At 57.2% G+C, this 27,766-nt stretch overlaps 2 protein-coding genes across 5 annotated transcripts in view; one reads left to right on the forward strand and one right to left on the reverse strand.

Annotated features, from left to right (window-relative positions):
* The first annotated feature begins 9,624 nt into the window (after window positions 1–9,624).
* On the forward strand, window positions 9,625–23,351 carry OLFML2B (olfactomedin like 2B). 3 transcript variants are annotated; one of them, XM_059854828.1, is made up of 8 exons: window positions 9,625–9,785; window positions 10,868–11,131; window positions 14,434–14,541; window positions 17,461–17,631; window positions 19,309–19,546; window positions 20,456–20,941; window positions 21,381–21,557; window positions 21,844–23,351. In XM_059854828.1, exons 1-8 carry the CDS (start codon window positions 9,642–9,644, stop codon window positions 22,443–22,445), a joined length of 2,190 nt encoding a protein of 729 aa, XP_059710811.1. In that variant the 5' UTR covers window positions 9,625–9,641; the 3' UTR covers window positions 22,446–23,351. The 3 variants fall into 3 exon arrangements, with proteins under 3 accessions (XP_059710811.1, XP_059710812.1, XP_059710813.1); XM_059854829.1 differs by having other exon boundaries at window positions 19,309–19,537; XM_059854830.1 differs by lacking the exon at window positions 17,461–17,631.
* A 394-nt stretch (window positions 23,352–23,745) lies between these two features.
* Window positions 23,746–27,766, reverse strand: part of ATF6 (activating transcription factor 6) — a 74,482-nt gene continuing 70,461 nt past the window's right edge. For both annotated transcript variants that reach the window (XM_059854832.1, XM_059854831.1), the window contains exon 16: window positions 23,746–25,822. In XM_059854832.1, the coding sequence (XP_059710815.1) occupies window positions 25,614–25,822 (209 nt within the window). In that variant the 3' untranslated portion in view covers window positions 23,746–25,613. The remainder of the gene's footprint in view (window positions 25,823–27,766) is intronic.

Raw genomic sequence — 27,766 nt, forward strand, 5'->3', positions numbered from 1 at the left:
AAACCCTGCACAATCAGCTGTGTGATCTGGTATCTCACAGCTGTGCCTCATCCTGAGCCACTGGTTTTTCACCTTTGTCAGCAAAGACATTGCCTTGCCCCCGCACAGCCGGAGCTCTCCATTGCTTTTCAGCTCAACTGGCTTTCAGCTATGTAGGGCATGGATAACAGGAGGGTGGGTGGGAGCTGAGCCCTGGCCAAGGAAGGAGAAAGCTTGAGATTGGTGTGTCAGAGCTGAAATCCCGTGGCTGGGTGCCCTTTGCCTCTCCAGGAAGGGAAGGGAAGGGGATGGAAGAGAACAACAAGGGCCGGCATGTTCCCGTATACAGGTGGATGTAATACAGCCAGGCTGTTTGGAAAGATCCAGGCTTAGTGGATGGCAGCTTTGATGTTGAAAGTCTTGGGAGCTGCCCAGAGTGGGGGGAGGAGACACATAGCTCTGAAGGGCTGGGTGAGAAACAGGGAGCAGAAGCCCCTCTGAGAGTGTTCCAGCAGCATGACCTCTCTGCCTGGCAGGGAAGAGACAAGAGGGACCTGGGTCTGGGTGGGTTTTACTTGGAATGGGCAAATTGTAGAGCCAAGACTGCCTCTAGAGTCAGGGAACATTGTCAGCAGTGCTTTGAAAGATGGAGCTGTGCTCAGAGGAGAAATCCTCTCATGGCAGATGAGTTCAGGAACAACTCGTGAGGAGAATCAGAATGGTAAATTCCTTGTTAAGCTCATCAGTCGGTGCTCCTGTGCAGAGCAGAGCTTGGAGAGACTGTGATGCTGTAATTAACAGCGAGAGGGGCCTGGGAAGGCTGCCCTGCCAGAACCCCTCTGCAGATGCAAGGGTTTGTATCAAACCAAAGTGCTAGCCGGGGAGACGACAGGGCAGGCAGATGACATTCACCTTGAAGCAGAGCAGCTGAGCTGCTCACTGTGCATTCACTTCTCCCTTCAAGCTGTCTCAAGCTCAGCAAATGCGAGTGTGGCTGGGTACTCAGCCTGGGCTCAGGCTGTGCCAAGGAGAAGCTGCTAAAGACAAAGATGGTGTACCATGGAGGCACAGCTCCAGAGCTGGCCTTCTCTGTGTTTCTGTCCGTCTCAGCAGAAGCTTTGGTCAGCTAGGCTGGGATTAGGGGGACTTGTGTCCCTTGGCAGCTCCGTGAGTCACCGTGGCTGGCACCCCCTGGGCAGCACATGGCAGGTGCAGCAATATTTCACATCTTTGTCACCTGAGCAGAAGGTGCCTCATTCTTGATGAGCCAGCAAAGGCCAAACTGGCTGCGATGGTTTGGGGAAGTCACCTCAAGCTGCAGTGTGGGAAGGCTGTGGGGGTGCTGCTCTGTCCTGGCTGGCCTGTAGAGCCCTGGCATGTGGGAGCACGGCCTCCAGGTGCCAGGGCTTTATTGATGGCCACTAACAGCCCTCAGAGCAGAGCAGATCCTCACTCTACCTCCCCACACTGCCTGGCAGCAGCTGCCGCAGCTAGGGGCTCAGGAGGGCTGCATCTCATCCCTGCCTTGAATTCCTTGGATACCTTTCAGCAGCTCCTGGCTTCCTTGGCTTTGGGCAGCTCTTGGGTTGACTCAGGCTTTTCCTGCTGAGCCCAGCTCACGACAAGCATTCTTGTTTGGAGGGTAATGTGTTGTCCCTTGGGTCTGGGCTCTGTGGATGGGAGCTGGCAGAACACTGTGGGAGGCACGACTCAGGTGCATGTGACAGCAGAAGTGTCAGAGAACAGGAGGGCTGGAGGCCAGCTCTGAGGATGGCTCCTCCTCTGGGCCCTGGGCTCACTGCCAGGCAGTGGCAGAGGGCAAGGTCACTGAAGTTGGGGAGAGGAGCCCATTGCAGGCACGCTCCCTCAGGTTTAGGCTGGAACACTGGAACCAGGTCAGAGAAGTTGGAATGGCAGGAGCAGCTGGCAGCTTGGGCCTGGCTCTGTACACAGGCAGTGGCTCACAGCTGCAGGTGCCTTCTCACAGCCCCTGGTGACATGGACTTGGGCAGTGCCTGGCCAAGGATGGCCCTCCAGGAGCAGGAACAGACAAGGCATTGATAACCTGCCACTCTGCCTCTTGGTTCCCTGCAGGGCCCCATGGTGCTCGCCATTCTCCTGCCCTCCTTCCATGCCATGTGAGGCTTCTGTATCCAGGGTTTCATGTGCTGGCCTTGGGCACCTGAGCGAAGAGATCTGTCCTCTTGCCCAGACTTCTGCTGCAGGGTGAGCTGTCTCCAAGAGGGGCAGTGTGTGGGGTTAGTGCAGCACCCAAGTGCTCAGCCATGGGAACACCCATCATGACTGAGCTCCCTGCTCTGCACGGGCTGGGTACTCTGGCACATACCCTGTCCCACAGAGGGGCTCTGGGGACACCTCTGCCATATGCAGGGGGACCAGAAGTCCTGCTGGGACTGAAGCTTTGCCTTTCTGAACCCCAGGCATGGGGCCAGTGAATCAGCCAGCAGCAGGACAGCCCAAGCAGGCAGTTCTAGCTGGGTGCAGCCACCTCAGCTTCGTTGGCAGGACTGGCTTCCTCCCAGCCACGTGCTGATGGCCTTTGGCATTTCCATCCAACAAAGCCCTTCCGGTGTTCCTGGTGCCACAGGCACAGTGTTTCCTGAGGGACAATGAGGGTAGGGCACTCCTGCAGGAAATGCTGCTCCTCCATGGGCACAGTTTTTCTCTGTGCAGTTTGGGAGCTGGGCCCAGCTCCTGCTCTCGTCTCTTTTCCCAAACCCAAGGACAACACTGCTGGGGTGCAGGGCAGCAGAGCTGGCAAGGGTATAGGGGAGAAGGGGAAGCATCAAGCTGAGCTGGTGGGGGTAGAAGCTGGTGGTGTGAAGGAGTCCTCTCCAACACCTCTTGGGCCCCTAAAGCCCAAAGGATCTTCAGTGAGGTGTGGGCACTGACCATGGCAGAGTGATCTGCTGTTGGTATCCCAGGACAAGCAGAGCATGTTGGAACAGGTTCCATAGAGTCATAGAGTTGGAAGGGACCCTCAAGGATCATCAAAGCACAACTCCTGGTCCTGCACACCATGTGCTTGAGAACATTGTCCAAACACTTCTGAAACTCTGGCAGGCATGACCACTTCCCTGGAGAGCCTGTTCCAATCCCAACCACTCTCTGGGTGAAGAACCTTCTCCTAACATCCAACGAAAGCCTTGCTGGACACAGCTTCTTGCTGTTCCCTCAGGTTCTATTGCTGGTCACCAGAAAGGAGAAGTTGGTGCTTCCTCTTGTGAGGAAGCTGTAGACTGCTATGAGGTCTCCCCTCAGCCTCCTCTTCTCCAGGCTGATCAAGCAAAGTGACCTCCCTGCTCCTCACATGGCTTCACCTCCAGGCCCTTCCCCATCCTCCTCTGGACATGAGCAGCACCCACAGGTGATGCTGGGCAGGGTGGGTGACGCTGGCACTGGTGCCACCCCCAGATATGCTGCCCAGGGCACCTCAGGGGCACGTGCTGCTGGTATGTGGTGCCTGCTGGAGAAACCTGTCCCAGCACATCCCACTCAGTCAAGGACCTTCCCTGAATGCTGCTGGTCAGGCTGATGCTGGCAGCTCCCTGCCTGAGGAGTTGAGCTCATTCATTCCCCAGGGACATGTCAATACTGTCCCTTGTGACACGGGCTGCTGTCAGAGAGAGGTCATGTTTATATCAGGCCTTGCTAATCCCTGTTTTCTCTCCACCTTTCTCCCCTGCCCTGCATCCCTCAGCGGTGTGTTCATCAGGGATTTGATTGCTGCAGGACAAAGGGCAGCTTTCCCAATGTTTATCAGAGCACTGCTGTGTGAGTCGTGGGTCCAACCATGGTGGCCTGGACACCTCAGAAGCGCTGCTTGGAGCAGCACAGGCTGTCCTGGACCTGGCCCGTGCTCACTTTGCCAGCAGTGCTGAACGCTGACCTCCAGCAGCCTCTGCAGGGGCTGGCTGGGGTGTGCAGGCTCTGCCCGGGTCTCCCTGCACAGTCCCCTGACCTCTCAGGTCCATGGCTCAGCTCAGGAGAGAGCAGAGCAGGGAAATAGCAAGGAGGACATCCCAAGGTGGGTCCCAGCACAGCTGGGAGTCATGTGGGTCAGCCAGGCTGGTTTCCCTGGAGCCAAATGAACTGAAGCCAACCAGTCCTCGGAGCCTCACTTTTGTCCAAGCTGGAGGTTTCCCCAGAAACTTCTAAGGGGGTTTTCTGTCTGAGAGACTGAAACAGAAGGCTTTGCTTCCTTGCTTTGTCCCTGAGCAGCTCTATGGCTACCACAAGCCCCTGCTTCCCCTTGAGGGCCCTTCTTGTCCCCTGCCCTGTCTTGGCAGGGCTGCTCTGAGGCCGGCAAGAAGACAGGGCAACATGGAGGGGTTCCAGGGGAGGGGGAAGGTGTGTGGGGAGGGCAGGGCAGGTGCTCCAGTAGGGCTGTGTGGAGACATTGCTGCCCTGCAGCAGCAGCATGGTAACTCAGGGCTTGTTGGTAACTCAGGGGCTGCTTGTTGTGACTGTCAGGTGCCAGTGCCAGCTGGGATGGTGCAACGTGCAGAGGGTGCTGATGCAGCCCCAGTGCCAAGGGCAGCGAGGGCACACACGTGCAGTGACTGGGCATGGCACCTGCCAGCAGGACACACTCTGCACACCCTTCCTGTCACAGCCTCCTGCTGAAGGGTGGGATGTGCAGACAGAGAGGGCAGGAGGACCTGCTGGTCCTTCCCAGGTGGTGGAGCAGCCTGGCAGTGTGTGGGTGTGCTCCAAGTGTGCTGTGAGGCAGGGCACTGCTGTTGGCTGAGTGGCCTCAACAGCCAGGGCCTGTCTTGCACAGCCCCACGCGGCAGAGAGGGCACGTGCCTGATGGAAAGGGATGTGTGTGCTCAGGGAGATTGGTATTTTGAAACACAGCAGGGCAGAAGCTTGCCCTGATCACAGGGGCCAGGGTTAATTACAGTGTGAAGTGGGGATGGGTACAATCAGCTGGCATCTCAGGGAGGCTGGATGGAACAGCTGCATGCCTGAAGGTGCTGGGTATGAGTTGGGGGTCAGAGGTCTGGACACACCCTTATATGTACCCACTGGATTTCTTTGTCATCTCCTGTGCTGTTCAAACCAGGACTAATAGCCAGAGCTGTTTTCCTGGCTGTGCCATGCACGGGGTAGCCACGGAGCAGGGGTTTCCATGGTACTCTGTAGGTACCAGTGCTGGCAAGGGACAGAATCCCTTGATGGGTAGGAAAGCCCAAAAGTCTTTGACACCAATGGGAAAAAGTCAGGCCCTGGCATCTGCCACTGTTTGGTGAATAGGAACAGGAAGCCAGGAATTTCAGCATAATATCATTATAAGGCAGAACTTGTATAAGTCCCACTTTGCTCACACTGCAGTAACCTGTCCTGAGCTTTGTAATCAGTACCTGTGCAGCTCAGCTTAGTGCAGGTTCTCCTAAACCCAGCCTTAAGCTACTCTCATAAGCTCTTATGGATGGAACAGACCTGCCTAGGAAGCCTGGGGCTCCTCCAGCCAGCTAACCCACCTGACACAGTGCAACTCACCTGGCCTGCTCCTGGTTTCAAAAACCGTGCTTGGAAGTTATAACTGCTTTTAGGACATATTTTTAAATACAGTTTTTGTTCTGGCTCGGACAGGCCTCCTCCCCCTGGGCAGGTGCTCTGACAGAAGAATGCTGAAGGGCCAGGCTTGGGGCAGTTGTGGCTCCCTCTCCCGTGGACAGCCCCAGAATGGTTTCCGGAGCGTGTGCCTGCTCACCCAGGTATCATTTGACTCACAGACATAAACAAAAATCTCACTGCTGAGATCAGCGGGGAAACCTCTCAAATTGCTCTGCAGCTCAGGGTCACGTCACAAGTTTTCCTGCCAGGTTAATTCCCTCCATGGTATGGATTTCCTCCTTCAGTGGATGGACGTGGGAGGGAGCTTCTGTCAGCCTGGGCACCTGTGCAAAGCTGCGTGGTGGAGCTGCTGCACGAGGTGCTGCCGCTGATCGCTGCAGCCCCTGCCCGGCCCTGTGGGCTCCTGCCACCCCAAGCACGAGCTGTCAGATCAGTGGCAGCTGCTGAGTCCACCTCTCACTTCCCACCCTCAGCCATCTCCTTGGCAGCTGCAGAAGCGCTGCCTTCAGGAGCCCTGGCTGCTGCTGGCAGCCCAGGAACGTGGGGACATGTTCCAGCAGCCTCTCTCTATCTGTGACCTCTGGTGTGCACAGTGCCTCGCAGGATCCAGCGTGGGAACAGAGACACCATCTGCCTCCTGAGGCTTTGGTCTCTCTCAGCAGGATGTGGTGCTGACACCCAGGGCCATGGCACCAAAAGCCACTTGAGCTGAGGCCACAGACTCTGGGAAGAGCTCCAGCACATACCGGGAGCATGCAAGGATCAACCACAGCCTGTAGCTCACCCTGCTCACCTCTGGGCCAGATAAGAAGGAAGATGATGTGTCCCATCCTTGTGATGCTAGGGATCTTTCATGTTTTGACCCTAAGTTTTCTGAGACATGTCCTTTCGGACTGGCAGGAGTGCCTGGCAAGCTGGAAGCTTGGTCTGCCTGCAGAGACAGGCTGGGGAATATGGGGTGACAGGGACCTCATGTAGCTCAGCACAGAGAAGGGCAGGGTCCTGCTAGGGGCAGGAACAGCCCCCATACCGGTATGTGCTGGGCCACCCAGCTGGAAGGGAGTTTGGCAGAGAAATCCTGAGGGTGCTGGCAGGGAACAGGCTGGGCAGGAGCCAGGAACACACCTAGGCAAGGAAGAATGTGGATGGTGTCCTGGGTGCATTAGCTGAGGGCTGATAGCAGGCACAGGGAGGATCCTTCCCCTCCACTCAGGGCTGCATGGGCCACACCTGGAGTGCTGCATGCTGTGTGGGGCTGGCCGGGAGCAGGAGAAACCCTGGAGAGCTTCCAGTGGGGGTCACTGCCATGGAGAAGATACTGGAGCATCTCTCCTGCGAGGAAAGGCTGGGCGCGCTGGGCTTGTGCCGCCTGGAGGAGGCTCGGCGGGTCGCGGGCAGGCCAGCACGGCTCTGTGGCCGCGGCAGGAAGCGTGTTAATCGCCGGGAGCTGCGGGGAGCAGCAGCCCCGAGCGGCCGGCTGTCCGGGCCGGGCGGCGCCGCGCGGGGGAGCTGCGCCCCCGCCAGCGGGACGGGCGGGACGGAGCGGCCGAGCTCCGGCATCCCGCGGGGCCCCACCCCGGCACCTGCCCGCCCCGGGGCCCGGCAGCCTCAGGTGTCCCCCGGGGGCAGGATGTGCCGCCTGTGCCGTCCGTCTGTCCTGCCGATCTCAGCACACCCTGGCATCACAAGAGCGGTCCTTGCATCGCTGGCCTGGCCTGGCCCACGGTGTCCCCCGGCTGCAGGGCCCCCTCGCAGGGGCCAGACAAGCACAGAGAGGCGAGGCACCTAGGACGTGCTTTGGGGGGCAGGATTTTGCACTCTCTGCTCCAGGCACAGACATACTCGTTGCCTGTCCTGAGACTTAAATTCCCTTTTACCCAGACCAGCTGGTTGTTCTTGTTACACTTTGAAGAGCACTGTCCACCTGCATCCTTGGGCAGCCCTGGCTTTGCTCGAGCTCAATAACACAGAATGGGGTCAGCTATGGTGATACTGGGGCCTCCTGCTCTCATCGAAGTTTGGGCCAGTCTCCGTCAGCAAGACAGAAAAGCCAGAACCACACCTTCTTGCTCTGCTGTCCTCTGCAATCTGGGGATTTGTCTTGTTTTTTTCTTGAAGGAGGAATATTCAGACTCTAGAGATGATTGCTCTGAATCCAAAGGGCCTGTCAGTTTCTCTCCTTGCCCCTAAAGGACAGGATTAAACCCATCTTTAACCCAAAGTAAATACCACCATAAGAAATGCTTTCTTCCCCTTAGAAAGAAAAGAAATCAGCAAGGTATGTCAGTAACATGTGAAATCCTTCCTTTTAGTTTTGAAATACCCTGAGTGATTTTTTTTCCTTATGTTTTTCCAGCCTTTGAAAGTGATCATTAGGAAGAGGCCTCCACGGTTTTAGGTGCTGTTTGCTGTGGCAGCTCTCTGGGCTGGCAGTGCCATGACTGCACGGGGGTCTGGTGCTCAGGGCCAGCTGGGCACGGGCTGGGGACTCCCGAAGCGCTGGCCTGGCAGCCTCAGGACAGCCTGTGCTGACAGATGGGGTAGCTGTCCTCAGGGAAGTTGAGCCATGGAAACAGAAGTGAAGGAGTCTGTGCTCAAGGGACCAATTATCCTTGAGAGAGGCTGGTCGGGGGAGGCTTTTAGAGATGCCTTTGCCTCCCACTGCTCTCCAGTTGCCAAAGGTTGACTGTCCTTCTCCTCCCAGCCTTCCCTGTTGCTTCCCATCCTGCTCTGTTCTGCTCAGCCCTGCTGCAGGGACCCACACGGCCCTGCCCCCTTCTCTGCAGGCTTCCCTTCCCAGGGAGGCCAGAGGAAAGGGAGGCACAGCGCCATCCCACACGAATCCTGAGGTCAGCATCGTCCGCCATCCCCTTGCCACAGCTGCTTCCTCTCTCACAGGAGATGTTTTCTTTGTGTCTGGCAGCTCCATCCCTGCAGAGCTACCGTGGGAGAGAGGGGTGGAATGGAGGTGCTGGAGTCCCCCTAAGGAGGGAGCCTGGTCCCAGGGCTGCAGGCACCAGATTTGGGGTGGTTTTGGAACACGTGTGCATTAGGGACCGGGGGCGCTTGGCTTGCGCACAGCCTTGCTTCAGCAAGAGCTTACACGGCCTCTCATGCCACTTGCCGTGCGTGTGACTTCTGCCCGCAACCCGTGGGCGTGTTGGGAGGAAATGTGAGCGTGTGCCATACCCGGTGTTGTGCTGCCCTGGGTCGGTGTGTTTGGGAGGGCACCTCGGGTTCCCTCCTGTGTCGGTGAGCCATTGTCACAGCAGTGCAGAGCCCTCCGCAGCACAAGGTGCTGTGCCTGCGCTGCCCGGGAACAGCGAGTCCAGAACATTTCCTTTTGGCAGGAGGTGCACAAGGATACAAGACTGCCAGAGCACAGCCGCTTCCCGACGGCGCCAGCCTGAATTTCAGCGAGCACACAGAGGTCCACACTTATGGCTGGGAGCCTTTCTTGGAACACGCTGCTTGTGTGACCCCAGTGTGGGCAGTACGACTGAGAGCCGCGGTGTGCCGCGCCGTGCCATCGGGACCACTTCCCGGCAGCCCAAAGGATGGAGGGTGAGAGCCAGGCTGTTTCTGGAGCTGGACAAAGGGCCAGACAGGCCGTAAGGATGGCTCTCCGTCCACCCCAGCTCCCGGCACACGGCAGGGATGGGATGCTCGTGTTCGCCGAGTGCCGACTGGCAGCGCAGGCCCTTTGGGGAGGAGGGTGGCGGCTCCCCAGAGCAGTGCCGGGGCTCCCCGCAGCCTGCTCCGGGCGGGTGATGCTCGAGTGCCCCGCGGAGCCCGAGCAGCGGGCTGGGGCTGTGGGGAGCCGCCGCCGCAGGTGGGAAGCGCCGCCGGGGGCTCGTCCCGCCGCCGAAGGGGAAAGGACCGGGAGAGGAACGGAGGGAGGGGCGGAGGGTGGGAGGTCGGAGCGGGAGGGAGGGAAGGAGGAGGAGCGGGGCGGGAGCCCGGGCCGGCCCCGCCCGCCCCGCCGCTCCGCACCTGAGCGAGCAGCGGCGGCTCCGCGCCGGCCCCGGCCCCGGCCCCGGCCCCTCCGACCCCCGCCCATGGCTCGGCCGCTGCCGCTGCTGCTCTGCCTGGCCGCGCTGGGCGCCGGCTGCCGGGCAGGGACCCAGCCCGCCGGCACGGCCGGGCCCTCCGCCGAGCCGCTGCAGGACGAGGCGGACAACCAGGAGAACATCCTCTCGCAGGTACCGCGGGGGCTGCGGCGCCTCGGCGCGGGGCTGGGCGCTGCCGGCGGGGCTGGGCGCGCCCTGCGGGGCGCTGGCTGGTGCTGCGTGCTGTCGGTGCTCGGCAGAGCCGGGTGCTCCTGAGTGTAGACTTCTCGGCACTGCTGGGTGATACTGTGCACACTCTGAGTGATGCTGGGTGCAGGCTGTCGGTGGTGCTGGGTGATGCTGCGCACATCCTGGGTGCTGCTGGCTGTACATTCTCGGTGGAGCTCAGTGATGATGAGCACTGGAGGAAGTTCATTACGGAGGGCGCAGTGAAATCACTGAAGCCCATCAGGGAGCACTTCACAGACTCCATCCTATAATTTCTCCGGGGAGACTCAGCAAAAGGGAAACTCCTTGAGAGGAGAATTGCTGGGGCCTCTTTGTGTCCCGAAGGGAGGGATCCGGGCTCTCTCCCTGCCAGTGGGATGCGGTGGAGGTTTCTGTTAGATTTGGCTGATCAGGCAGCATGTTATTATCTGCCCTCGGAAATGGCTAACGCAGAGACGATTGCAAATGTACCGCCAAAGTTATTTTTGTGCTGGGGCTTCCAGAAGCGCTGTCTGCAAATCTCCGTAAAGGAAATTCCTGGCATTGTATAGAGCTAATCACAAGTACTGCTTCACCACCAGGTTACACTGCTTACAGGGTGGCTTTCAGTCACTCTTCCAATGTACCCTTGCCCTGTTGGCCGGTGTAAAACAGTCTTGCTTTGGGTAGCTGGTAGCTTATTGGGTCTTTTGCACACAGAGCATTAAAAGAAAGCAGAAAAATTAAAAATTCTTGTATTCAAAATTCAAAGCGGCGTTCTGTGCACAGTGCAATAAAAAATACGCCTTTGGAAGAAGCCAGTTTTTCTTCCCCTTGTAGGTAGTGAGCAGCTCTGCGCTCTCGAGAAAGCTCCTTGGCTTGGCAGATTCTGGAAGAGCTGGCCAGTTTCCTCGAGACTCAGGGTATCCAGAGTGTCCTTGTTTGGACCTTGAGCTCTAGGCCGTGCGTGTCCCTGGGCGTGCAGGCGGAGGACGGGAGGTTTCTCACTGCTGGTGACCTGTGCTCAGCTGCTAGGTGACTACGACAAGGTGAAGGCGGTGTCTGAGGGCTCCGACTGCCGCTGCAAATGCCTGGTCCGACCCCTGGGCCGTGGCGCCTGCCAGAGGATTAACGAGGGTGCCTTCAGAGCCGAGGATTTTTACACGGTGGAAACCATCACGTCAGGACCCAGCTGCAAGTGTGCCTGCGTGGCCCCCCCCTCAGCTCTCAACCCTTGCGAGGGCGACTTCAGGCTGAAGAAGCTGCGGGAGGCAGAAAGCAGCGACCTGAAGGTAGGAGAGCAGCTTCAGCTCCTGACTCTTTGGGGACAAGGTCATCTTATGAACCCTTTTTTTTTTTTTTTTTACAGAGTTTTTTTCTGAAAAAAAGTTCTATTTCCGAACATTTTTCTTAAACCATCTCCTATTTATATCTGCATGTTTGATATAGAAGTCAAGCTCAGCTTAAGGGATTGAGCTGAGCAGCTGCAGTGGATGATTCACTTGATTCATCCTGTGCTCCCTGGGGTCCACTGTGGCTTTCTGTGCTGAGAGCCCAGTAGGGACTGGGCTGCTCCCTGCCCTCTCTCCAGCTCCAAATGTCCCTGGAGGACAGCTCTGCTCTGCTCAGCAGCTGCCAGGTCTTTTTTCTGTTGCAGACAGGGACTCCCAAGGACCCACGCAAAAAAGCTGATTTGGCCTCCATGGTCTGAAAGCTGCTGATGCGTCAGCGTGAGGGCGTGATGCACAGCTGGCTGATGGCAAGATGGATTTGTTGTTTTAAATGCTGACACTTCTCTACTTTTTAGTATTTTGTCTCTCTAGTAATATATACTTCTTTTCCAAAAGTGACAGTGTTTGTTTTTAAGTCCTCCTGACTTTTACTGGATGCTTCCTTTTGCTGGTGTAGCAGCTGGCAGCAGACCCTGCTGGGTTTTCTGGTTTGCTCGCAGTGCAGGGCAGCAGAACGTACCACTGGCTTGGTCCAGTCCCGGCGGGTCCCTGGAGTGGCAGGTTGGGTGCTGGTGGCACTTGTGCCCCTAAATCCCTCTTGGGTGGGAAGGGGGGGTGGCCTGCAAGGTGCTGTGGGGCAGCTGCCATTGAGGCCACCACGATGGGCTTGTTCTAATTAATTTGGAGCTTGAGGATGTGTTTCATCTTGCCCGACTGCAGACAGTTAGCAGCTTCATGTCCAAGCTCCCCTGCAGCTAGGGAAGATAAACAGGCACAGGCAGACAATCCATCATTCCAGGGGAGGAGGAGTCCCAGTCTGGAGTTGTTTGATGGTTCCTCGTCTGGGGAAAAGCCAGTGGGTCCCACGTGGCCTTAGATGAGAGTCGTGAGCTCTCTGCGGTTAGGGGAGGGGACACCCCCGAGGTGACAGAGCCACCCCTGTGGTCCCTTGCCGGGAAGCAGGCAGAGCTCCTAGCTCCCTCCTCATCCTCCTCCAGGAGGAGCAGAGCTGCCTGGCCGTCCCTTGGCTCCGGCAGCACTTCCCGCCGGGCGCTGCTCGCAGCCAGCTGTGGTGTGAAAGGCTGTCCTCTAGGAACTGGCCCCGGCCCCTCCGCTCCTTTGCAAGGGCTGGCGGCCAGGCATTGCACAAGGTTTGTCCAAACACACACACTCGGGGCTTTTCTGTGCTGCCAGCATCCAGCCCGGGAGCTGGGCAACAGGATTGCCTTCCCTCCAAACACAGAGCCCCTCCGGGGCTCAGGATCACTGGGAACAGCCCCTTCTTGTAGGAGAGGCTGGGAAGAAGGAGAGGACACAGCTCCAGTAAGCTGCTTATGAGGAGCAGCCCCCACAGCCTATCAATGAGTGAACCCCACAGCTCTAGCAGCCCCAAAGGGTTTTACTCTCTTTGCTGGTGCAACAAGTGTTGCTCTTGCGTGGTCCAGCAGCAGGAAGGGCACAGGGTCACTTGTATGTTGTGTTTTACCAGAATTACCTGACACAGCAGCCCTGGGTACTCCATGTGTGGGAGAGCTGTGGGAAGGTCCCTGGAGGATGAGTCCCTGAGGGAATGATGAGAAAGAGAGAGAAATCCAGGCAGCAGGAACACAGCCCAGGGCAACCAAACTCAGTCGAATGCCTGCACTGGGCTTCCCAGCTGAAGGTTTCAGTCCCATCTGTGCCTTTAGTAAGGTCCAATGGGAATTCATGGACCATCAGACCAGTGGGAGCCAAAGTCCACAGTGGGTGAAGGGAGGGAAGCAGTGAGTTGATGGGAACATCAGTGTGGTCTTTGGGGGAAGGTCAGCGTGATGTTGGCAGGGAGTAGCTTTATCTCAGATCTATTTCTGGGAAGTGGCAGCATGCTGCCTGCAGGCACAGCATAAGTGTTGGGGGTCTTGGTGCAGAGTCAGTGCAAGGAGGCCGTGCTCAGGATCATTTGGAAGAAGGTTAATGCAGTCTGCAACCTTTGTGCATTGATGGAAATTCTCCAGCCTGGAGGGAAAGTGGTTGTCTCCAGTGGCTGTCTGGCAGGCAGTGTGCATTGTATCGGTCGTCTCCATCCAGCTCTCAGTGGAAAGTGGATGCACAGCCATAAAACAGCTCTTGTCTCCTAATGCTGTCATTTTATCTGGCCCAAAAAATCTTTCCTTTGCTCTCAGCTCCACAGGGAGGCTGCAGAGGCTGGGGTGGAAACTCCAAGTGCTGCCAGCAGTGCTGCCTGTGATTCTCCCATGTTTACGAAGCTCTGCTGGCCAGTTTGTAGCTGCTGGGAGAAAATGTCACCGCCCTGTAGTAATTCCTATGCACTGAAAATCCTGCTCAGCCATCGGGGTTGTAGAGTCTACAGCACCACGCTGGACATGGGGGGCACACATGGGGACACGTGGGACCAGGAGGAGGTGGCCCAGGAGCCCTTCCCACCAGCCATGCCATGCTCAGCACTGTCCTCCATGGCGCAGCACCAGAAACTGGACAAAATGCAGAGCAAGGGCTCTGCTGTCCAGATCCCAGGGGTGACCTAGGGCTGATGCTGGGCAGGACACGGGCACAGGGGTGACTTAAATACGGGGTGTTGGTGAAATGAGTGGCTGCAGGAGAGAGCAGCATCCCTCTGATGGCGACTGTTGCCAGGCTGGCACCCAATTCCTATTTCTTCACTCTTGCCATCTGAGAGTATTTTAAAACTTTTTAACAAGTTTCTTCTTTTTCCAGGAAAAAGAGCACAGGATGGCATGAACTCAGAGTCTGATCTCAAACTGAGCTGCCTTTTTCTTGTTGCCTCTTTTGCTGGCAGTCACATCACTGGTGGAGGGATGTGGGAGGGCTCTCCCTTTGGGCTTGAGGGAGAGCCTGCCCAGAGCTGGCAAAGAGAGCAGCATTTCACCTTGCACTGCTACTGATCCCCAGCACCCAAAATGTGCTCCTGAAGCCCTGAGGCTCTGTGGAGGTGGCGAGTGTCACTCTGCATGCCGTGCTCTGACCAGGGCAGCAGTGCAGCAGGGCTGTCTAAGGGAAAACTTGCCTTTTAATGCAAATTCTTGCGCTCAGGTGGAGTGCACTCGACTTTTTGGCTGAAGAAGCTACATGAGGGTATGTTACAGCAAGTGCTGCTGCCTGACTGTTCTCCCCTTGCCTTGTAGCTCTCCTCCATCATGGAGATGCTGGAAAGTGCCTTTTATGGCCTGGACCTTCTGAAGCTGCACTCAGTCACAACCAAGCTGGTGGGTCGGGTGGAGAAGCTCGAGGAGGTGAGTCCTGCTCTCCTTCAATGTCCTTGCCCTTGGTGGGACTGGCCTCCAGCCGAGGTCCTGCTACCTTTGGTACATTCAGAGCCACGTTGCCTGGGAAGAAATTCTAATTAACTATTTGGCTGAAACTAAACCAGACCAGACTTAGATGTGTGAACCAGACCGGATCACTGGCAGTGCTCAGTGCATCCCCAGCCCACCAGCTTTCCCTGACCCTCTCCAGCCCTCACAGTCCTTCAGGACTTACACTGGGAGCAGGATCCCAGCTGTGGCCTCAGCAGGAGCAGCATCTCCTTTGGGTCAGAAGGCCCTGCTGTTAAGTTTTTCCTCTTCTCAGTTTTACTTGCGTGCTGGTGTGGTGGTTGCTCTCAACCAGGAGCTTTTGTGCTGTTTGATGTGGGGGCGAGAGGTCTGAGGCTGGTGCTGGGGTACACTCAGCAGGACTGTGGGGAGCCAAGGAGCTCACATTCCTGAAGGACCAAGTTACGTCTTGGCCTGTGTTAAAACAGAGCAGAACCCTCAGCCTTCCATTTAATTTTAGAGCAGACTTCCAGTGAAATAATTTTCACTTCCATACAGTTTAATATTTCTTTGGCTAGCACAGCGTAGGGTTTGCAGTTGAAGCTGTGCTCGGCTGTGTAGCAACAGGTTGCCAGATTAAATAGTGGAGTTTTCTCCCGTGGTCCGTATCTGGGACGGTAATTCCACATTCTTGTCGGAGTGGAGCAGCCCTGTTCGTCTCCAGCCAGGAGCTGAGAGGCGATGATGATTTATAAAGCCAAAATTCCACTTGCAGAGTGTTTCGGGAAGGCACGGCATGCTCCGTCCCGGGGTCAGGAAGGAGGCTGCTGAGGGGAGCACACTTGCCTGGGGGGCTTTGAGTTTCCAAGCATGGAAATTGACCCAAAAGGGGTTTTGAGGTCTGAAAATATCAAAGCACCAGTGTTCCTCTTTGCAATCCCACCCTCTTCCTGTAGTTTAATGTGTTCTTCAGTCATTACTTGGGTTTGCCAAGGGAGTGTTTCAGGTGGGGTTATCACTGCACTCTGCTCCAGTACCAAAGTGGCCCTGCATACCAGCTACTTTATGCAGGGGGTTCAGAGCCAGCAGTGATGGTGGCACGTTGGGCCCATGGGGTGACCTTTGCAGCCTTGTCACTCTGCTCACAGCCTGTCACAGGGAGACAGAGGGGCCGAAAGCTCCGTAGGGCTGGAGGAGTGTGGCCTGGGATGGAGTTGTGGAGCTGTAGGAGCAGGGAATTCACAGGGGTCTCCAATTTCCCAGAAGTGAGGCTGCAGTATCATGTAAAAACAGCTGAGGCTGCCTGCGGGCACTTGGACAGGATGGAAAAGGCAGGAGAGGCCTTGGTTAGAAGGAGATTGCCCAGTGCTTGGGGCAGAGCCGAGCTGATGCAGGCAGCAGGTGTGAAATGCCTCCTGCTGCTGGCTTAGCACAGGAATTCCTGTTGAGAGGATGTGGAGGAGGATCATGCCCTGCACGGGCCGTGGGCTGTGACAGCAGGGACAGCTGAGATGCTGAACTGGAGCCTGGCGTGGCTTCAGAGCATTGCCCTCCCAGGCAGGTGTGCTTTTGGCAGCTGCTGCCCTGCACAGCAGCTGAGAGCCTCAGCAGCATCACAGGCCAGGCCTTGGGGCTGCCTCTCCACTCACGGGGAAGCAGATTTCATCCCTGAGCAGGTTACAAGCAAAAAATTGCACAGGAGAAGTAGTAAGGGCATGAGGCTGTTGGAATCAGTCCCCAAAGGAGGATGGTGTTGAGAGCTGCTCCTGGGAGAGCATCGTGAGATGCCCTGCTCCTCTGCTGACTGCAGCAGAATGCTTGCTGGAGAGTTCCTGTGCCATTGGACTCAGCCTCAAAGTGTCCTGGTAACTCATGATTCTTGAGTAAAGACTGGGAATTCAGATGCCCGTGGAGGGGGCTGGGGCTTGACCCTCTGTGTGCAGAACTTGGAAGGTTTCATGAGTTCTTTGCAGTACCACAAGGTATTTTAGACCAGCGGTGTCGGTAGAGGGAAGGAATCCCCAATTCTTCGTCTGTGGAGTGCCTTCTCTGGTGAGGCAGCTCCTCTGCTTTGTTTTCAGCTCACAGCTGTCGCATCAGCTGGCAATTTTGAGGTCACAGATGGAGGTCACAGTGGGGTTTAGGAGAAATTAATGATGGAACAGACTGAAAATGAAGGATCAGGGTAACCACCCCCAGTGTCTGTGCTAAAGTGCTTTGACTCATGTGCCACCTATCCAAAGCAGCTGCTGTTTGAGGTGTAGAAGCCCAAGGAGTGATGAGCAGAGACTGCAACAATCCCTTGGGTTCAGGGTGTGCCTGTGCCTGGGGGACTGAGAAGGGTGAAGAGGTTTGCCTGCTGGGTGAGTTGCAACCAGCCCCAGCTCTGTCACTGTCACAGGACAGCTCTCTGAGGGTCACTGGCTCTTGTCCTGTCCCCAGATTCTCAGATTCTGTGGGAGCAGAAGGTGTTGGGGAGCAGCAGTCCCTGAGTGCAGGCACTGTGTGGCCAGGCCAGGAAAGTGGGATTAATAAATACAAGATGAACTTGCTGTCACAGGTAAAGGGCACCAGGCTGACTTAAGGTATTTCAGCTTGTCTTTTCCTCTTCCTTCTGTGAGCTGGCAAATGTGCCTGAGGGTGGGGGCTGAAGAGCCTCAAGGCCACTCTCCCACTCTATGGGAACCTGCAGCAAAGAGTGGATCTGGGATATGTACACCAGGGATGGGGTTCCTGGATCCCACTGGGGTCATGGGCATCTTCTTAGCAGCTGAAGTGCCTAGCCTCATGGAGAATCCCCAGCTGTGAGCCCAGGATGGCAGCACGGAGCTTCAGGGCTGTGGTTTGGGGGCCACAGAACATCCCTTGTCGTTAAAGTGTCCTCTCCTGCTTTCCTAGGGCATGTCCAGGAACTTGACGCAGGAAGGCCAGCGGGCAGGAGCCAGCGGGGAGGAGGGTCTGCCCGATCCCCCTGGCAGGGAAAACTGCTCCAGGCTCCTCACCAACAGCCTGGCTGACATCGAGAGCTCTCTGCAGCGGGACGCTGAGGCTGCCTTTGCTCACTCAGAGGTACAGCTCGGTGTCACTGCTCTGCTCTGCAGCCCTGGGGTTCTTCTGGACATGGCCCCTGCCCCGGGGTGATTTTCTTCTCCCATTTATGTGCCTCCAACTCCAAGCCGTGTGTCTCGGCACAGCCCAGCTGCTGCTGGGATGGGATGTTGGTGGAAGCAGAGGGAGCTTGCTCCCTCGGCCTCCCCCCTTCCCACGGGGTTGTTGGTTTTCGAGGTCAGCGGTGGCTGAGCTGCTTGGAAAACGTGATGTCATTGCGGGGCCGGCTGGGAAGCACTGGGAAACAGAGCCTTTGATTAGCAGGGCTTGGGGCTCGGTGGAGGGACAGCCTGTCGCCTGCCTCCTCTCCCTCCCAGCCAGGCAATTACCCCTCCACCAGCAGCCCCTGTGCCTGGCGGGCTCTGGGCAGGGGCTTGGGCATCCCCCTGCTTCTGGCACCCAGCACCAGACTGTGGGGTCCCCATGGGTTTGCCCAGCATGGGGCCATCCTTTGCCTGGGGCAGCGGTTTCTGTGCAGCCCCAGAGAGATGTGAGCGGGGTGTTTTGGGAAAAGGTCTGTCCAGGGTGTACCCAAGTTCTTCTGCTTCACTGGTACTATCTAGGATGGCCCGTTCTCCTCTGATCCCTGCTGGGCAGCTCTTGGAGCGTCCTGCCCTCACCCCAGTGTCCCTCTGCAGGGCAGTAGGAGGTGTCTGGCAGGGGGGGAACAGTTAGTGCATAATTTCCAGCTCAAGCAGGGGTGCTCATCTCCTGAGGATGGCAAGAGCCTGCGCTTGCCCTCCACCCCTGCTCTGCAGATCCCGTGTGGTGATGGCTCCCCAAGCCCCTGGGGACAGGGGTGGGCTCCCACACGTGCACTGTGTGTCAGCAGGTCGGGAAATGGCACCAGCTGTGCTGTGCCAGCGCTCCCTGCCCCATGGAGAGCCGTGCCCAGGCAGGGGTGTCCGGCTGTGCTTCCAGCCCCACTCCCCTGCTCCCCTCTCTCTGAGCTGAGCAGCTGCTGCCTGCTGGAGAGGAGCCAGCCCCAGCCAGGCAGGGGAGCAGAGCATGGGGCTTTTATTACCCTGAGTGACCTCATTTCCCAATATTCCCTTTTTCTCACTGCTAATTGCAGCAAGGCCCATCTTGTCAGCCAAATGGGCACCACTTCAACCCTCAGGCTGGCTTTTCGATTTTCTTTAATGAGATGAAATCCTTTGGACCTGAGCTGTGGCAGCTGGTCCTTGCCCTGGGGGGGTTCCTGGTCCCTGCCTTAGGAGCTTCCCGTCCTGCTGGGAAGGTGCCTTCAGCCTCTCTGCCCTGTGTAAGCTCAGTGCACATTGCACACTCTGCAGATCAGCTGCTGGAACCAGCCCCTGGCAGTGAGTACAGTAGGGAGTAGGGTCCAGGGAGTGACCCTACTTCTCCTGCCTGCCCTGCACCCCACAGCATGTGCCTTATGGAGCCCTGAGTCCCAGAACTGCAGGGGGGCACCAAGGATATGCAGGAGCAGTGCTGGTCTGCCACCCTGCTGTGTCCTGAAGGGTTTCCCATGGTAGAATGGACTGAGGGAGACCCTGAGGAGAGAGGGAGCTCAAATCCTTCTGCCCAGCATGGGGCTGTGCAGCCTGACCTGCCCTTTCACCAAAACGTGGCATTTCTAGCCTATCTGGTAACAACCTCCTGTGTCTCTTCCAGGGAAAATATGAAGAAAGATTCCTGAAGGATGAAACCATCTCCCAGCAGATCAACTCAGTGGAATCCCTCTCAGAGCTGCAGCACTCTCTGGAGGACAAGAAGCCTGAGCAGCTCTTGCAGAGGAAGCTGCGGGTGAGGAGCCGGCCTCCTTCCAAGCCCACCATTGTCCGAGGGGTCACCTACTACAAAGCCCAGTCCACCGACTCAGAGAATGACATCGAGGAGCAACGTGAGTTGGGTATGCAGCCATGGTGGGATGGTGGCTGCAGCCTGCAGCAAAGCCAGTGCCTCATCCCCTGGGAACGTGGGGACAAAGTGTGTGGGGGCAGCAGGGGGAGGTGGGACAGCTGGTGCCTCATTGCTGTGCAGCCTTTGAGCTGTGCATGCGGGGCAGCGCAGCATTGTTATTCCATGGAAAATCCCTGGTAGTGAAGGAAATAGCTCACTGCTTTGGTTCAAAACACCCAGCATCAACACCTTTCCAGAAGTAAATGGAGGTTTATTAAATATCCTTGTGTTTCAAACCTGCCCGCCCGATGGCACCCCGGGGGGATTGTGCAGTGTTTGCTGTGGTGGAAGGCAGTTCAGGGCTCATGGCCCTGGCCGTGCTGGGAGCAGGGGATGAGCCCTCACGGACCAGCGGGACGGGCAGGGCAGGAGGGCGAGTGCCCTCGCTGTGCAGACTGGCTCAGCAGCGAGGACATCCAGCCCTGCCCTGCCCTGTGGGGGTTTGTGAGCTCCTGGAGAGGAGGGGGAGCAAAGGATGCCCGTGCTGGCTGGGGAATCCCAGTCATCCCCGTGCCCTGGCTGAGGCTCCTGCTTTGGCATCCTGGGTTAGGTGAGTGGGATCTGGTTTGGAGTGCAGCTGGGTCTCCATCCTGCCCTGTCTCTGGGAGGTGGCAGGGCAGAATTGATCTCCATCACCTCCCGCTCTGCCTGGCCTGAGGTGGTGGATGTCACCATGATGGGGCCTCACTCACCTCCTGACATGGGCAGTCAGCCTCTGCAGTTCTCTGAGGGGACATGGAGAGGGAATGCAGATGGATTTAGAACCAGCCAGCCTGCAGCAGTGCCCAGGGAGCCGGCTGGAGGGGCCTGGCTCGGGGAGCCTGGCTGCAGGGCTGACACCTGTGCCTGTGTTTGGCAGCGGACGAGCTGTTCAGCGGGGACAACACGGTGGATCTGCTGATAGAGGACCAGCTCCTGAGGCCCAGCAGCAGGGCAGGCGAGCCCATGAGAAAGCCCTCCCCAGTGGGGTGGCCACCCACCGCTGGCATAGCTCCCACCACTGTGCCAGCTGCGGGCACTGCTGTGACATCCACGGTGCCGCTGTCCCCTGCCACGCCAGACCCCAACGCCGTGAGCTGGCTGATCCCCGCCCCAGAGTCCATGACTGCTCCGGCAGGGCTGGCGGAGGAGGGGACCCCACAGCTCCCGGCAGGCATGGCCAGCACAGTGGTGGCCACAGCCACAGAGAGCTTGCTCGTAGCCACCCCCACTGGAGGCTGGAGTGACATGGAGCCCAGCCCAGGAGCTTGGGTCCAGGCAAACACCCCGGCAATGCCAGTCAGCCCGGCCATCCCTGCCACCCCAAAGGAGGGCCTGGAGGAGGAGGACATCAGGAACATCATTGGTGAGTGCCTGCAGGTTCTGTGCCCATCCAGCTTTGTGAGGGGGGCTGGCTCGTGCCCCCGGTGCGTCCTGCACACCTGGATTTGGTCACAGGTGGAAGGTGCCATGGAGATGGCAGCAGGACAGCGCTTCACCGGGGTGCCAGGTTTCATTATTAACTCTGGAACCTACTGTAGTTTCCTCCCACCTTTAGGGGCTGGGCTGGGCAGAGCAAAAAGAGATGGGACCTCAGACAGTCAGCAGCCTCAGCTGGAGCAGGGACATGGCCGGGGCTGTGGGGAGATGTTTGTGGGGTCTGGCCAGTCCTGCTGGGCCTCACAAAGCTGCAGCAGAGCCAAGGTGGCAGGGGGTACCTGCTGGGTGAGCAAGGGGCTTGGCGCCTTCAGGGAGAGCATGGCCACCCTGCCTCTGGCCTCACAAGCCTTTCCCTGCCCACGCAGGGCGCTGCAAGGACACGCTGTCCACCATCTCCGGGCCCACCACGCAAAACACCTACGGGCGCAACGAGGGAGCCTGGATGAAGGACCCCCTGGCCCAGGAGGAGCGGATCTATGTCACCAATTACTACTATGGAAACACACTGGTGGAGTTCAGGAACCTTGACAATTTCAAGCAAGGTGAGTTTGCACCATCTCTGATACCATGCTAGCCACCACTCAGCTGATCCAAGCAGCATCCTCGTTCCTGTGGATGCTGCATCACGGGGGGATGATCTGCCGAGGGACCTTCCACTCTTGGGTGCTGGCACCTGGTGTGTGGGGTACAGAGCATGGGACAGCTCAGGTTGTGGCTGGCAGTCAGGGAGGGAGTGCAGACAGAGCTGTGGGCAGGGGGTGCTGCTGGCATGGCCACTCACCCCACAGCAAAGGGAAGTCTCAGCAGGCAGGTGTGTCTGCCCTGCAGGTCGCTGGAGCAACTCCTACAAGCTCCCGTACAGCTGGATTGGGACAGGACACGTTGTCTACAACGGTTCCTTCTACTACAACCGGGCCTTCACGCGCAACATCATCAAGTACGACCTGAAGCAGCGCTACGTGGCCGCCTGGGCCATGCTGCACGACGTGGCCTACGAGGAGTCCACCCCGTGGCGGTGGCGAGGCCACTCTGACGTGGACTTTGCCGTGGATGAGAACGGCCTGTGGGTCATCTACCCAGCCATCAGCTACGAGGGCTTCAACCAGGAGGTGATCGTGCTAAGCAAGCTGAACGCAGCCGACCTCAGCACCCAGAAGGAGACCACATGGCGGACGGGGCTACGCAAGAACTTCTATGGGAACTGCTTTGTCATCTGCGGGGTCCTCTATGCGGTCGACAGCTACAACAAGAGGAACGCCAACATCTCGTACGCCTTTGACACGCACACCAACACGCAGATCATCCCCAGGCTGCTCTTTGAGAACGAGTACGCCTACACCACGCAGATAGACTATAACCCCAAGGACCGCCTGCTCTACGCCTGGGACAATGGCCACCAAGTCACCTACCATGTCATCTTTGCCTACTGAGACCCCCCCACCACAGTGGGGCACTGCAAGCCAGGGGCCACCAGCACCTTTTATTATTATTTTTATTGTTATTATTGTTATTTTGTACAAATTGAAGAGTAAATGATGGGTTTTGTTTCAAACTGGTTTTTTATGGCGGATTGTAGATCAATCCCCAGGCCAGAAGCACCCCCTTTGTCTTTGCTGTATCCTTGCTTCCGATTTTCCTTCCCAGGGGAAGGAGGTCCTCCTTTGAAAGGGCAGGCCCGGCTCTCCTACCCAGGGAAGAGGAGGTGGCCCAAACACTGTCCTCCTGAGGATGATTTCAGCTGGAGATGATCAGCAAGACACCCTGAACCAGTGCAAAGCTGCACGCACCAGGTCCCAGCAGGATGCTGCTGCCTGCCTGTCCTGGTGGAGGACCTGCATGTCCCATGGGAATGGCCCATCTCTCAGGACCATCTTCCCAGCTGACGGCCAGCAGGCCCCTTGGAGATCCTGCTGTACAACGGGGCTGCGAGCACAGCCCCAGCAGCCCCTGGTGCTGGCACTTTTGTCGAGGACTGTCCCCTCCAGCCGGGGCTCTGCTCTGGGGGGCTGGGCGCACCCCGAGCCCTGACTCATGCCTGGAGGGAGCTGGCGGCAGGAGGGGGATGCTGTAAATACGTGTAGATGGCTTTTGTTTGTTCATTTTGTAACCCAAATAGTCCCCCTTGGCATTTGCTGGGTGAAGGCTCTGCTCAGCTGGGCGCTGGGCTGCCTGGGCAGGGGCTGTGCCACTCCACCTCCTACAATCCTTCTAATGCCCATGCCAGCCCTGGTCCTGGACCATCAGGATCCCCTCAGAGAAGCACAGCCCTTGCCCTCCTGCCCATCAGCATCTTATATTTACCTGCTGTCAGTAATAAAGGATCCAGTACCTTTGCAGCTGTTCGGGGCTTTCTTTGGCTCTGGTTCACCCTCTGGGGGCATGACAATGCACAGGGGTGTTTTGGATGGGTTTTGGTTAGTTTGGGGAGAACCAGTTTTTACACCTGATGGGGACAAACTCCAGAGGGCTTTAGGCTGCTTGGGACTGGTACTGGGGCAGGGTGACATGCCATGTCCAGCCCTCATGGGCTTCTCTGGCAGGCTCTGGGTGAGCAGCTGGTGTAGGGTACCTGCTCTCCAGCAGCAGGAGGGGGAGAGGACAGATGTGCCATGGGCACTGCCAACACTGTGCTAAGCAGAGCCATGCCTCACAGCCCAAGAGATGACAGCCAGGGCAGGTGTTCCAGTAGTTTGCCTAAGGAAAACAATATTAACAAGCACAATAATGAAGTTATTAGTAATAAATAAAAGAAGGATTTTACTGCCTTCAGTACTAGGGACACAGAGAACAGATTTACACAGGATGGAAGGTGTCCCCAGCCCCCACCAGCAGCCCTTCCCAAGGTTGTGCCAAGCCCAGCCACCACCCCAGTCCCCTCCCCAGCTCCCTGGCAGCAAATACCCCCAGAGCAGCCAGCAGCCCTACCCACGGCTGCGGGGGAGCCGTGTGCCTCTGGCTGGGGCACCGCTGGGGCTTTTATTTCTGACTGTTGTGAGCTGGCCCACGGTCAGGTGGGGCCAGGCCAGGAAAATGAACTGGTGAGAGCAGCCCAGCCAAGCCCGGCTCCCTCTGCGAGGATGGGGCCTGCGCTGCCGGGGACGTGGCAAAGGGCACAGCTTCCCCGAGCTGTTGCAAGGCACATACTTCCTGTACTGCCCCTCATCCTCCTCCTCACTGCCCCTGGAGCTCTTTGTCTTGCTGCGGGATCAACCTGTATTTCCTAACAGCCACACACATACATTAATAATAACAATAACTGATAATTAATAATTAATAATTAATAACCCCATGTGAGCCAGTTAGCGCTCAAACCATGAAGGAAAGGCAGCTGGCTGGCTGGCAAACTGAAGCTCATCATCCTCTTCACAAACTGCACAGGGGAGAAAAAGTAATGTAACAACATGCTGAAGTCATTCTGCAAGGCTGATGCTCTGCTGGTGGCTCATCCCAGCTGAGCAGCAGTGTGCTGGAGCCCCCGGGCCCAGCTCCGGCCAGGGGCTCGGCTGACAGACAAGGAGCAGTGAACAGAGCTCTGCAATGGCAGCACTTGGCTGTGGCCAGTGTCTGGGCCAATGGAATGCTCCCCGCTGCCCAGCGAGTGGCCGGCTGTGCTGGTGAGGCAGAGAGGGCTGTGTGGTGCTGAGTGTGTGTGACGCGTGTGTGGCTTAAGGAGAAGGTGCTGTGGCTCTGTCCCGTGGAACTGAAGCATCCCCTCTGCCCCAGCAAGGCCAGTACTGCTCCACTGGCAGCTGTTAGCCGTGAAAAGTATTAAATAGCACACACAAAAAACCCACGCAAACAAAAACCAAGAAGAGAAAAACCCCAAAACTCAAAACCCCTGAACTTTACAAATGCATCTGCTGCATGAAATCACTTCCTTTGGGCCAAGCCTTCAGCCGTGCAGCCACATGGGCTGGGGAAGGCAGCAGCAGGATCCTGGAGAGCCAGGCAGGTGTGGGGCGGGCACTGCCTCACCGGGCAGCCCAGCCCCGGGGCAGTGGGGTTGTTCTGCTCGTAGTGCTTTAGTGGTGAGTGAGGGGCCTCAGCACCCTCTTGAGGGGCTGGGCTGGGCTGCTCCACCACACTGCTGCATCCCAGGGCTTCCTGCTGAGGGAGGCTGCACAGGCAGGATTTGGGAGGGAATGATGAGGAGTGGGGCTGTCTGGTCAGGCCCAGCACCCGAAGCTGGGAGCTGGACTTCCTCCTGCTGCCCAAGCACACTGCAGGGAGAGCAGCCCCATGCCAAGTGTAGGTGTCTGGTGCCTTGTCTCTGGCTCATCAGCCCACCTCAGGCAGCCTAACAGGGACAAAAACGAAAACCAACCCACAACTCTGGACAGTGCCTAAGTAGCAGGGATGGCCCTTGTCCCCCACGTTGTGAGGGGCCCCCAGGACTGTCCCTGGGGAGGAGCCAGCTGTGCTGCATCATCCCCAGGCAGGATACGGCCATTGGGTGAGGTCAGGCACAGGAACAGGCTAAAGGGGGCTCTCCCTGCTGTGCCCACGTGCCAGCAGCCCCAGGACCTGCCAGGGAAGGGGCTCAGGCTGGTGGCAGAACCTGCTGCATGCCGGTGCTCCCCTGTGCCCTGTCACAAGAGCTACTGCAGGGATTTGACAATGGCCCTCAGGGCATGGGGTGTCTCTGGGACGGAAGGGGAGGAGCTGTAGAAGGTGTCAGTGTGATTTCTGCGCTGCTCTCGGAGGTATGGAGGGACAGATGAACTTTTGATGTGGAGGATCCTGGTGTCCATCACTTCGCAGTCAATCTGCATCATTACCTCGTAGTCCTGCCCATTGATCACATTCTCTGCAAAAGTAAGGATAAAAAAAACAGGTCAGAATTAGCCCTGCAATCTAGGGATCCAACAGCACTAAAAGCAGAGATTTCTGGACCCCTTTTCGTCTGGAGCAGGAGCTGCAGTGGGGGAACTCCCTTTCTGCAGCTGCACACATGGAGCTCCATCTCACACAGCAGAGCCCCAGACTGCTCATGACACCTCAAAGAGACCAGAGTACACTTAGCATGTGCAGTCACACCTAGAAATTAATGTCTTTTATTTCCCCTTCTTCAGCTGCACATCATTACTGATGGAGTTTGCGCTGTGTAACATTCATTACAGAACTGTTGTTCTTGAGCCACTAAAGTATGGGAGTAATTGAAAATAAGGTTTATTTAAGAAAGCTGAATGTTTCACTTTCTGTAACCTCTTGACACTGGGGATCTTGAGGAATTTGTTCACCAGTTTATTGACAAAAAAACTCTAAAATGTGATCTCTCGAAAGAATTAACTGTGCCTCATTCCCATCCTGACCTGGCTGTTGTACTTGAGTGATGTGGTGACACTGGGCAAGGCCACTCCCCTGACAGAGCCCTGGACACAGGAAGACCTTGAACAGCACACGGGACCCCAGTGCAGCCCCCAGCCCAGGACATCTGCTGCCACATGAGCTGCTGGGCTTTCAGGCTGTGCACATGGCTAGCATCTGCTGCCTGGATTTAAAGGTGGGAGACTATTCCCTGAACAGACAGTGTGCCCAGGAATGCAAGAGCTGAGATTGGATTTCCAGGCAAGACCAATCCTTTCAGAGCCAGAAGACTGCCATTGGCAGGGTTTCCTTGCTGTGCTCAGGAGGATGGAAGATCACCTAATGGAAAGCGTATGGACGGGAGGAATGCAATATACATTACTAATTTTTACTGTTTTCCTGGATTAACTCTGACTCTGGATGACAGCTGAAGACCGTGGCCGGACCCTGTTGTACCCCACGCCACCTGCAGAAGCCATTAGATCAACTATGTCTGGTATAGTAATGAAAGGCAGGAGCAAACCCTTGCTAAGGGGGCTGAGAGCCTGCAAGGGAAATCAAAGCTTGCACCTGCAAGGAATGAAATGGAAAAAGCTCTGTATGTGCCACCAAGAGACTGAGGCCAGGAGCAGCTGTGCAAGTCACTGTGCCACTGACCCAAACCCCCGACAAGCACCTCACCCCTCCTGGGTGCTGCACTGCTGATAAAGGCCTGCTATGACATAAGGAGCAGTGTCCCCAGCTGGGACCCTTTCAGGGGCCATCCCTCCAGGTCACCCCTTCTCTCTGCCTTTGGAGGTGCTCTTGGCTCCCACCCACAGGCTCAGGACAGTCAGCAGAGGGAGCTGGGCTGCCGGTGCCACTCACGAGAGGGGCATGGAAAGGGGAGCAGAGGGCACAAGGGGAACCTGAAGGGCACAGAGCCTGGAGCCAGCAAATGGGCACAGATGGACTCCCTGTGACACAGCAAGCTGGGAACAGCTCCTCAGCTCTCATGCTGCACTCGATGGAACCCCAGCTATGTAAGAAACAGTGCTCCAAAGCCACAAGTGGGTGAGGTGGGATGGGATGGTGGCCAGGGCCAGGAAAACATCTTGGTAGTGCAGGGAGCTTCCATGACTATTCGCAGCCAGCACAGAGGGCTATCATTAAGTTCTGAGCATTGCACAAGACAAAGGAGAACAGAAATCCCAAGGGCTGCCCAGGCAAAGCAGGGAGCTGTGCTATGTGGGTGGCACTGGGGAACCAGCCCAGCCCATTCTGGCCAGCTGGGATCCCAAACCCCCTGTGCTGACACAGCTCCCTCCCAAAAGTGTGCCAGGATTAAGAAAGCCAGGGCTCTGCTACCCCATGGTAGGAGGGGCTGTGTCTTCTGAGTCCACCACGGCGGTGAGAGCTGGGAGGAATCACTCCCACGATGAGCTTCTCTGGCCGGTAGGCACAC

This window comes from Haemorhous mexicanus, chromosome 9 (genome assembly GCF_027477595.1).
Source record: "Haemorhous mexicanus isolate bHaeMex1 chromosome 9, bHaeMex1.pri, whole genome shotgun sequence".
Classification (NCBI taxonomy): Eukaryota; Metazoa; Chordata; class Aves; order Passeriformes; family Fringillidae; genus Haemorhous; species Haemorhous mexicanus.

Excerpts from the sequence above, each read along its gene's own strand:
- OLFML2B (XM_059854828.1), top strand. The coding sequence starts at position 9,642 with ATGGCTCGGCCGCTGCCGCTGCTGCTCTGCCTGGCCGCGCTGGGCGCC. Across the intron at positions 20,942-21,380 it reads GGACATCAGGAACATCATTG|GGCGCTGCAAGGACACGCTG; the intron begins GTGAGTGCCTGC and ends CTGCCCACGCAG. Across the intron at positions 21,558-21,843 it reads CCTTGACAATTTCAAGCAAG|GTCGCTGGAGCAACTCCTAC; the intron begins GTGAGTTTGCAC and ends TCTGCCCTGCAG.